General features: G+C 41.3%; 1 protein-coding gene across 1 annotated transcript; it reads left to right on the top strand.

The window, feature by feature from the left end:
* Positions 1-940: 940 nt before the first annotated feature.
* SLC66A3 (solute carrier family 66 member 3) lies at positions 941-10525 on the top strand. The gene is made up of 7 exons (XM_066179934.1): positions 941-1083; positions 3220-3302; positions 3760-3829; positions 4451-4508; positions 5676-5796; positions 6890-6931; positions 8765-10525. Exons 1-7 carry the CDS (start codon positions 941-943, stop codon positions 8851-8853), a joined length of 606 nt encoding a protein of 201 aa, XP_066036031.1. The 3' UTR covers positions 8854-10525.
* Positions 10526-11559: the final 1034 nt, after the last annotated feature.

Below are 11559 nucleotides of genomic sequence, written 5' to 3' on the forward strand. Positions count from 1 at the left end.
GCGCATACACAAAGAAAAACTTCAAGGAAAAGTTACCTTTAATATTGAAGCACTCAGGGAATACAGTCACCAGAGAACCCTCTTAATAAATCTCCAGAATCATAAACTTCCAGTAAGTGGTGAATGCATGCAAATTAGTTCTAGGAAAACTTTATTTATATATTAAATAAGAAACATATCATAATGAATACGTATAATGAATAAAAACCCTGCTGTAAAGTCTCACTCCAGACAAAATAAATAAAGACCCACTGCGTCCTGCACAAGTAAAGAATGCCTGCTTTCTAATGCTTCAAATTCTGTTAGAAAGTTTATTCCAGCCAATTTCGGGATCATCTGACAAGTCTAGCATTTAGCAACTTTTGCTGCATGTTCTTCTTGTAAAAATGAAGTGCTGCTGTCACACCCGTGTGATCCCTGCTGCAGGAATTAGTTCCACAGCAATCCAGAGTGACCGAAAACCACGGGCGCTGGAGCAGTGGGGACTCCACTTTGGGGGAGAAAACCGAGCTCCAGCCTACGGCTCCAAAGCCGAAGCTGACCTGCACTGCTCGGGGTGAACACGGCCCACGGCCGGCACAGCATCCCATCATCCCTGCTCTGGGGATGTTGTTTATGGTAACAGAGTCACTCCAGGACCAACACTGTGAACCTGGAGCGGAGCGGTTCTCGGCCCGGTCACCGAGGGAGTCAGAGGTAGGGAGGCCTCAACCAGCGGCCCGGGGCCGGCGCGGGTGCTCGGCACCACGGGCCGGGGGTGGCCGTGGCACTGCCCCTCCCGACGGGGCCGCGGACGCTCCGCCGGGCCCGGCTCTCCTCACCTCGTGCCCCGGGCGCTACGGGCGCCCCGAGGGCTCCGTGAGGGCCGCGCCGGCGCCACCGTCCCACCACACCCCGCCCGCCGCTCCGCGGGTTCCCCGTCCCGGGTCGCCGCAGCGGGATGGCGCCGGGGCTCCTGGACCTGGTGCACTTGACAACCTGGGCCGCGTGTGCCGTGATCAAGCTGCCGCAGCTGGTGGCGGTGCTGAGGGCCGGCTCGGCGTGGGGACTCAGCCTGAGCAGCCTCCTCCTAGAGCTGGCCGGGTAAGGCGGCGGGGGCACACCGGGACAGCGGCGGGAGCAGCGGCTGGAGCCGCGGGCCCCTCGGCCGGGGCTGCGGGGCCCTGGGGCTGCTGAGGCAGCCAGGGATTATTAATTCCTTCCTCTGCGGCTCAGGGCAGGCGTGAGGGTGAGCTGAGGGGCGGCGGGCACACCCCGCTCCCTCGCTGTCACATCCCCCGTTCGGAGCTCAGGACCAGCCCCGCCAGCTGAGCCCACAGAGCCTTTCGGGAAGGAACTTCCTGTTTTAGTGATTCCGCGTTGTCATTTAAAGGGAAACTCGGCTTTTTTAACTTGCCCCAGACCATCCCGGACCACGCGTGTCGCTGCATACGGCAGCTGCAGAGGGTTTCAGCCTGCGTTTAGGTTATTCAGTGGCCCGTGTGCCCTGTGGTGCCGGTAGCTGTACTCGTCAGACAGGCTTCCCTCACCCGAATCAGTAAGATTCCTTAAGATAATTACAAATAATTCCTTAAGAAAATTACAAGCCGTGTCAAACTCCAAAGACTTGTGAGCCTGTAATGAGCTTACATAGGCTAGGCTTATTAAATCTTGCTTAAAGAGGATTGTATGAAACGACAAAGAAACAAACTCGGTGTGTGCACGTTCAGGTGTGGGTGCAAGTGAGAGGCAATACCCTGAAGAGCCCCTGCGTTGTGCGAGCCGAGGGGTGGAGGTGAGCAGAACATCCAGCCGGATGGCTGCCAACTCCCCGTGCCCAGCTAGGAGAGGGGCTTTGATTCAGAAAAAATCCCTCACAAAAACGGCGTGGTGTTTCTGAAGGTGCCTGTGCCGTGTCTCCGGGCTGGGCCACAGCTCAGGTTTACAGACACCTCTCAGTGGAGCTGTGCAGAATCCCTCAGGCTGCGCTGCGGCCGCTCCCCGCCCGCCTCTCTACAGCATCGACCCCGTGTTGCTGCTGTTTACCCTTAACACACCTCAGAGTAAATGAAGCAAATTGGAGTTCCAGCAGAGATTACTGACCCCACAGCCTCATCCAAAAGCGGTGACAGCACTTTAATCATTCGTGTGCGTTGGTGTGCATTAAAAAGGCTTTGTAAGTAGCGTTTGAGATGAGCATTGAAAAGCTGGAAATGTCTCCTCAGCACCTCTGTGAGAACCACAGTACCCACACGACGACAGGTTCTGGTCGTCTTTGAAACATCTATTGTGACTGTTTGTATATTTAGTAGACTGTTTATCCTTCTACCTTTAAAGACTTTGAATCCAGTTGCAGGGAGCTGTGTGACTACCAGTACAAGCTGGGCTGGTTCTTTGAAATCAACCTAGAGGCGGGGGGGGGGGGGGGGTCGCACAGAAACTTGGTGCTGGTGGCTAGGAGTCTGATTTGACTCTATATCAAATAGCACTTCTAGGAAGTTCAGATATTTAAATTCTGAGTACTGTAAAAGCCAGTTACTTAAAAAAGCCAATTCCTTCTGCCATTTTCCACAGCAGAAACCATAATTTTTTTCTTACATAAAACTGCTCTGAGGCCTTTCTGTTTTCTATACAGCTTTGAATTTTCTATCTAACCCCGACTTGCAGGAGAGTTGGAAGTACAGAAAACTTATAAAAGTTCAGTTCCTTTTAGGTAGTGTATTGTGGAATAGCAGGAAGGAAAATTGCCATTGTTTGGTGCACGTAGAAACTGACTCTTCGTCTGACCAGCAGAACTACACTGGGCAGTCTCATGACAGTATAGTCTAAACAGCTTGGAAGACATTTTCTACCCCTATAAGACTTGCTTGATGTATAAATTGAACTACAGACATAAATAAAGAAATTGGAGTTATCCTAAAGTTGCCAAGGCTTTTGCAGAGAGAAGGTATCTCCTAGGCCTGGAAGGTTTTATTTCTTTCTTTCTCACCAGTTTTAATTAATAAAATTATGCCTTACATACTGTGACATGAAGACCTCAATAAGCAGTGTGGGCAGCGAGGGTAACAGAAATAGATTACAGAATGATCAGGCTTGCTCTGTGTGTCTGTGTTTGATCAGTTTGACAACAAGGGTTACACTTATCTGGAGCCTTTTGGCACCACCAAAACAGTATAAAAGTTGTGAAGGCATTTTTGTGTCCCTCTGTGCAGTCATGTTGTTTTGTATCTCTCTGTTCAGCTACCTTGTGTTTCTGAGGTACCAGATCTATTATGGTTACCCCCTGGAGACATACCTGGAGTATCCCATCATCATTGCACAAGGTAATTCTTGTAAGCCATGTTTTGGAAATGAAATGGAGCTCATTCAGCACTCCAAGTCTCTGCATGTAGGTACAGTGCTCCACTGCAGTGATGCTGGAGTTGGGGGGAAGAGGGAATTAACATCTCATATAAAACTGAATTCTTTTAAATGTCATTGAAAAAGATGGTCAGGTAGAGGAGAAGGAACTAATTATTACACAGCGTAACAGTGTAAACTCATCCTTTTGTCCAGTGCCTCCACATGAGAGGAAGCATACTAAACATACTAAACACTCCAGACTCTTAAGAAAAGCTTAGGTTTGGAGCTTGCAGTGTTTTGGTCATCAATCACATTTGAGAGACAAAAGCTGTAAGTAGGGAGTTTCCACAGACCTTGTGTGCAGTTGATCTGTCTAGAATTGTGTTTGGGCCTCTTTTTCAGTCCTTTTTGTGACGAGCCATCTCTTGTTTATTGCAGATGTCATTCTCATTTACTGTATTATGCATTTCAGTGGAAAAGCAAGACGAGCTTTGTTCTATGCACTCATGTATCCTTTGAAATCTGGGAGGTTTGGTTTATGTGGCTTTTTTGGTAGTTCTTTGCATAGCAGCTATGTCATAGTTTCTTGTGTGCTACTGTTGTAAATCATTCTCAGGCACCCCCTCAACATGTATTCCACATTGACATGCTGATTTCTGGGATCACAGTAAAACCTCTACAGGAAGTAAGCTTTCTATGTTTGCTCTGCTTTAGAAGGCTGCCAACTGATGAACTAAATTCTTAATTTACATCTTTTCTACGAGGATGCAGAGTAGAAATGACAGATTTTTTTTTTTAAATTTGTTCCTACCCATGCAAGTTGTACTTATTACAATGAAGACAGCAGTGTTTGGTTTTTTTCTTAATAGGACTTGGGTTTAAATCTCAAATCTTGTGCTTTGGAGCAGGTTTTGAGAAACTCCAGACACTATTTGACCAAAGACAGTGTGAAAAATAGAAACACTTAGTGTTTCAACCAGTTCTTAATATGTTTTATTTGGATTGTATAGTCTGTTAAAAAGCTTCAATAAGATTATTTCCAGATGTTTCAAAAATCCTATTCCTCCGGCACTTTTGGGAACTTTGTATCTTATAATTTTCAGTGCTATGAAACTTAACCTTATACAAGATATTGGGGGAGCTGGTACATGCTAACACTGCAGAAGTGGATAATAGACCTGGCCATGGTAAGTGCTGCATGATTATCTGAAATTAGATCTTCATATGAAATGACTTTTTTTTTCTGGAAGTATTTATTAGTGGGCTCTCTCCTGTATATATGTCCTTGGAAGAATTCATTATTTAGGTTAGCTTTCAGAATAACCAACCAGTTTTCAGATACAGGTTCTTTCTTCTGTGAGTAACTGGAAAACAGCACTGAAAATAGAGACTCTATGGGGGAAAAAAGGCATGTTCTAAGTTGTTACTTGGTGGTGCCTTAATTAAAACTAGCAAATACTTAAAATGTTGAAATTCTACTGCCACTTTAATCCTAATGTCATAATCCCAACCAATAAACCTTTAACACAAGAGGAAGATAATAGAGCATCAAAGCATTTGAAACAGAGATTGTGACGTATTTCTTTTTTCCCCTTTAGTTGTACAATTTTGCAAGAAAAATATCATCTGATAATAGCTACAACGGTTAAAGACAGTCTTTTCTTAGCAGGAGAGAGAAAGTAAAAATGTTATTGAGATGAACTCAATCTGCTAGTGCAAAAGATGATACAAATGGGGAGAAAAGTTTTCAAGCCTTATGCTGATCCTTAATTTACAGCAGAAATCCAGGCATGGCACAAAGGCCTGTGTGGAGTCCTCTCTACCTGCTGCCTTTGCAAAATCCATTTTAAAAGGGGGACTGAGTGAATAGTGTGTTCATGTTACTATTTTTTCCCTCCAATTGGACGAATTTTCCACACATTCTTGTCAGTTTTCTCATTCCTTTATGGTTTGGTTTGCCAGACATAATGGTAACAGATGGTCTGAATCAACCTTGCTGTTTAGACTATATCAGTCTCATTTTAGCTGACTTTTATAAACAGTTTTATGGAACAGGTTGAGAAGCTTTTTTTTGTTTCTTTGCTTTTTATTTGCCTCTTTCAAGCATTCGCCTACAACAGTAGCAAATGTGCTCTTTGAGCTTCTTGCTGGGCAGTACCTCAAAAATGAGTCCCTAGTTTCTGGCAATTTCCAGTTTTTGCTTCACTGTTCCTTACTAAGAAGCCGAAGTGCTTTGGGTTGCCGAATACTGGAAAAGTGTCAATTTTTTTTTATTCTAAATGAAAAAGCTACTCCTATTCAGATAATACCATGGCAGAGGCAGAGGTTCTCTCTCTTTTTCACCTGCTTTTCAGAATCTGTGCACGTTTGTCAGTGCAGCCAGTAAGCTGGTTCAGCTGCAGCATCTCTGGCAGACCAAAGATTCCGGGCAAGCAAGCGCCCTGACCTGGGGCATGTCTGTATACACCTGTGCAGGTAAGCTACAGACAGCTTGGAGTGAAGTACTGAGTTCTCCTAATGTCTCTTTTCATAGGTCTTTAATCATAGTAGGTAAAGGTCTTGCCTTAGTTTGTCTCAGTGCTGACCCCTGGGACTCAGATACCACACAGTCTCTTGAAAACAAGTTTTATCTTTGACACCAATGATAAAAAATAATGACTTAAAGTGTGAATATGGCCAAGGGAACCTGAATTTAAATAACTGAAAGGCTGTGTTTACGAGGAAAATTTTTCCATGTTCTATGATTTAATAAAGTTACTAGTGATCCAGCATGAAAAGGTGCTAAAATTTCAGGTATACAATCAGACAGTGCTAGTTTTGAAAAGCTATCTAATACACACTTAATGCTAAATACCTTTAACTCTGTGGCTACTTTTAATTACATTTCTTGACAGAATTTATGAACAGTCATTTGTGGATTTCCTGTGGCAATTCCCCAGTGGTCTACATGAACAGTTCTACAGCTGTTTGTCAGAAGTGCCTTTCTCATCTTCACAAAACTTGTTTAAAATGTTCTCACTATAAAACTCATCATCCAGTGATGCTGGATCTATTTCTACTTGAAAAAAAAGTCAGTAATTAGAAATTGTTGTGTGTTTGGTGAACAACCACAGTGAACTTTGTAAATGCTTTTACTCTTCTGCAAGTGTGAAATAATGAACATGTAGGTTCCTCATGGGAATGGAAGCTGAATTCCTTGTGTTTGCAAAGCCTAAAGGCACACACATGAACATTCCCAATGATTAAGTCGTGCTAACTCAACTGTGGGTGTAGCTCACTGTCAGCTACCAAAGGAGGGGCTGAACAGAAAGAAAAGCAGTAAACTGACTACATCCAACCTAGCATGATAGATATAAAAATTCTAATTATATCTGTGATTTACTCATTTAAAAAGACCCTTAATAATAGAGCTTGAACTCTGAAGATAAAATAGTGAAGAGTGGACACACTAAAAGTGTACAGTAAATATTTTCATGCAAGATTATTTTGAAAAATAGGTATTTCATAATTTTTGTAAGTATGAATGTGTCCTGTGTGTTCCACTAATGAGAATTTGTTCAATTCACAGCAAGAATTACTACAACTGTAATGACCACAAATGATCTTGCAGGTGAGTGAAGTATGGAATTCTCTGCCTTTCCAAGGGAACAGGTGCCACAGTAGTTTTTAGTTGTTTTGTAGAACACCTAGAAGGTCTCACAAGAACAAACCATGAATGTGATAGGTTAGCTTTGTGAGGGCAGGAGTTACACAGGATTACAAATCAGGCAAGACATCAAGAGAAAAAAAAGCCAGAAAACTGCTTATGCTTGTCATGTGGTGCAGCTGGTCCAAAAGACCTTTTTTTTTTTTTTTTTCTTTTTCCAAAAGGCAAAAGCACTACAAAATTAATTCTGAAAATAGCAGAATAAAGTATTAAAAATATTTACCATTTTCATAAATAAATGTAGTAAAATACAACTTTAAAAAAACCTGTAGTAATTGAATGAGATTTTCAAGTAATAAGTATTTCACTTTCTTATTGACAGCTTTGAGAATTAAAAAATTCTCCTAAAAAACTAAAATTCATCTTAGTATGTGAACAGTTTTAGGTCCAACATTCAGAAAGTTTATGGCAATCTAAAAATGAAATGGTCGGCTGTTAAGAAACTCAAATAAACTGACTTTGAATATATAATTTGCAGCAAATCATAAAATTTATTTAACAGCTTCTTACCATCCTGAGTAAACTGCAAGAGCTAGGGAATGTCACAAAATTTTCAGTAAATTGTTCAAAATCAAGACTTGGTGGATGCAAGAACAGTAACAATCCCTTTGTACTTCATCTGGTGTTTCTTTGTTGTCATTCAAAACTTTTTAGCAGAAACATCGTTTGAATGGATTTTGTAATTTTGAAGCAGCCTCTGCAGCCCAATAAAGCTGTAGCTTTGCAGGCATTTCAAGTGGGTCTTTCACTGGAAAAGGAAGTCCCATTTCTGGCCCACATTTCCACCCCCATGCTTGCTGCTTTTCCTTTGCCAGAGCAAAGAGTTTGTGGGGCTGTGCGGTTAACTGGGTCACCAGGCAGAGGTTTGGCAAAATGCTCAGGCAGGCATATGGTCAGGGGTCACCCACAGCTACACATTTACGCTGAGGGGGAGGGAGGAAACATCAGGAAAGCAAAGCTGGCTCTGGGTAAAGCTGCTGTTTGAAATACAGCACCACCCACTTTGGAACATGGAAGGGCCAGCAGCAAACATTGATGCTGTGCTGCTCTAATGGAAAATGGTTCCAATTAAGTTGCAACACTGAACACATCCACAGGTGTGAAAGAGTCAGATTTCATAGAACAAAGTTTTGTGTATGTTTCTGTGAATATTCCACCTACCAAATGGACATCAGACATACCTATACTTTAAATACCTTCTCACAGGTAGAGGTACTATACTGTTACGGTTTTTAAAGCTGAGTTAACCCAGGTACTGAAAAACTGCTTTTTTTGTCAGTTGTCAGATTTTCTGTCACTAAAATCTGACAGATGCAAGTATTTCCTGTCTTCTTGAAGTCTAAACTTAAGAGATGGCAGTGGAGTAGTTCCTTTATTATAAATAACACGTGCAGCTATAAAGGACGTGAGCTGTGATGCTGAATTTCACTTTTGGTGTACATACAAATTTATATGAGGCTTCTCTTGCTTGCACTAGTCTCCTGGTTACAAAAGAATTAAAGGTACTGTAGTGTATAATTTTGAGCTATCTTTGAAAGCGATAAGTGCTAAATGCTGTTTTCTCTTGGATTCGTGCTCAATGTGTGGGTTCCTGAACATGGTAATTGAAACTAATTGCTGAAAACAGTTTTAGAATGTGAACCAGCCTGTCTGTACACCAGCAAAAGTTTACAAACCAGTGTTGAAACAGCAGTTGATTTTTTTGATTTATGCTTACAATATTTTTTTTTCTTTTAGTTCTCATCCGTTTCATAATCATGCTCATTCTCAATATTTGGGTCACAGCCACAGTCCTGCACTACAGGAAGACTAAAAAGACTGATTAGAAGGCACTCATCAGCACACTTATCATACCATGAAAAAAATATAATTAAGCCTAAAGAATTTAAGAATTCCTCAAAGATTGAGGAAGCTCTCTTTCTCTATTATTATTTACCCTTTAGCATACTCATAGTACTTACAGTACTTAGAGACTTACAGTATAGTACATTCATGTTTACTTTCTCTTAGAAATAATTCTGATAAGATACTTACTTTAAGCAGCATATTTTTATTGGTCATTCCAGACAAGTTTCACTGATATCACATTGTCTCTGGATTTTTTTACTACAAGGTATTTCATAATTAGATGTATATATATACTGGTATCACTTCAGTACTTTCTGGTTACATATAAGCAATTTTCTTCAATTATACATGATCAATTTTGCACCAACATACTGACTCGTCCTTCTGCTGCAAGACTGAAAAACCACAACAGATGTTTGTCTTCTTCTTGCAAGCAACTCAGTTAGTTCAACATTAACTGTCTGTACTTTAGGATGAAGAAAATCTGAGTCAAGGCCCAATCCAGAATAAGGGTCTAAATGTCTTTTACTGAATCACAAATCCAGTTGGGACTGTAGCACTTACATGCAACACTTAAATAGTACAATTTATACAGCTGATACAGGATACCCATAGTCACTTTCCTCAGTATATCCAGTTTTTATCAGATAAGAGCAAAAACTCAACTATGAATTCTTTTTCAATCTGAGCTCTCATTCACTGAACACACTGTTTAGGGAACAGCAGGGACTAGAATGTATGGGAATTAATGAAACTGTGACCAACAGTTAAAAATGCTGTTCAAGCAGAAGTTCCTGGAACGATACCCAGAATTCCCAAACACCATCCATACTGACAGTGACATGTGCACCTTGATGAATCTCAGCAGACTGATCTCCCATGGTTGTCAGGTTTTGGTGATACTGCTGTGGTTCATGGGGTTTTGGCCTGTCAGTGCTAAGTGTGTTGAAGAACATAGACTTCACTTAAACTTTTACTTTAGAAATTCTTACCAATTTGTAGTACTTAAAGTAAAATGGGAAAGGATATTCTTGACAACTATTAACAGAGGATTTTGGTTTTGGAAATACTGCCTTCACAGCCAATAGTTACCTTAATCATATAGCTTGCCTTCATTTCTCATTACATTCCCCAAAAGTAAAAGAGTTTCAACAACAAACAACATTTCAAAAGAGTTCTAAAAGTATTCTGTTGATTGGCATGTAAAAACCAAGGCACCCTTAATGCCAACACCCTTGAAAACTATGGGAAGACTGCATTGACTACATTTGAGGCAGGTTTTCTTCATAACATTCTAAACTGTGTGACTGCTGTGGAGCAAAGGGGTCTGGAAAAGCAGAGATTTCTGCCAGTGAGCACACAGCAGTTGGAGCAGGGCCTTCACCATCAGAAAACAGCTTCTTTGTACTCTAGTGGGAAGGGCTGGGAAGAGATGTGTCTGTGGGCATTGATTCATGTATGCCACATTATTGAGAGCAAGTAAGATGAGGGGTTTTTACTGCTCCAGTAAAATGTATAAATCTTTCTATGTTGGTTGAAAGATTATTGTAAACATTCTGATTCTGCTAAAGCTGTGTAAAATATCTGAAGTGGTCTAAATGGTGGCAGGTTGCATGTGATACATTTTCCAGGTGATATTAATAAATGCTATTCTTCAAGATTGATAGTGTCATTCTTACAGTTAATTTTCATTGCATTTGAGGGGGGGGTTGTTTGTTTCCATATTTGGAGAGAAAATGAAATATTCATTACAGGTCATAAATGGACAGCTTTCACCTTAACACTTGAAGCATCAGGCTGAATATTGACCTGCCAAATGCTAAAGAGCTCCAGCATCTTAAAATGAACAAAACACACTTGCTTTTTAATTAAAGCCTTTTCTTGATAGAGAAAGATTTGTATGGAATCCAAACCCTCTCTGTTATTGACATCTTTCCTACTCCTGAGTGATACTGTAGCAAAATGAAGCTGCTCCATTTTTGGTTTGAGAATCAGCACCTCAAGTTGGTTTTTTATCATAAAATACTGAAAATGCATTTAAGAACAGTTCTTAATATGTTACTTAACCTATTAAGTAGGTTAGTTAACCTACTTAAATCACCTTAGAAACCTGTGGGAAAAAAAGACCGAGGAAAACAAACAAAGCTGGGTAATAAATGAACTTAAGGTAAAGTAATTTTGTGGACTTGGAAAGCTGGACCATGAGTTCTCATTCAAGCTGCAAGAGATATGGAACAAATCAGAAAGTAGCAGTAAGTAGTTTTACATTTTTTCCCCTCTCAGAGAGTAACTTCTTTCACTTTCATAAACAGAGGCACATTCAAGTTCCAGGCAAGCCCCATGAAAGCGCAGACCCTGTGTTTTCCAGTAGGTAAAGAATAATCTTCTCAGTGGCTGGATTAAAGGCAACAGCTTTAGACAAATACAAAGGCGGGATAAATCTTGTTAAACTTGTCATTCACCAGTGCCAGGGTGGACACAAGGAGGTCATTTGCTGTGCAATGCAGCAGTGGGGCAAAAGGAAGCAGGGAAAGCATCTTGGATTTATGGCAGGTGTCAGCAAGTAAGCAGCACTTACCCACAGGGCTGGAAGTAATCCAACTCCATTGCTGCACGAGTGTGGAATTACACACTTGGTGTCTAATTGTACCAGTTCACAGCATGCTCACAAGGTAACACAGCCT

The sequence above is a fragment of the Chamaea fasciata genome, unplaced genomic scaffold (genome assembly GCF_029207755.1).
Source record: "Chamaea fasciata isolate MVZ Bird 193981 ecotype frontalis unplaced genomic scaffold, bChaFas1.0.hap1 SCAF_3, whole genome shotgun sequence".
NCBI lineage: Eukaryota > Metazoa > Chordata > Aves > Passeriformes > Sylviidae > Chamaea > Chamaea fasciata.

Bases quoted from the DNA above. Each gene is read 5' to 3' on its own strand.
- SLC66A3 (XM_066179934.1), top strand. From the start codon at position 941: ATGGCGCCGGGGCTCCTGGACCTGGTGCACTTGACAACCTGGGCCGCG. The intron at 3,303-3,759 runs GTAATTCTTGTA...TGTTTATTGCAG, and splicing joins TCCCATCATCATTGCACAAG to ATGTCATTCTCATTTACTGT. The intron at 6,932-8,764 runs GTGAGTGAAGTA...TTTTTCTTTTAG, and splicing joins GACCACAAATGATCTTGCAG to TTCTCATCCGTTTCATAATC.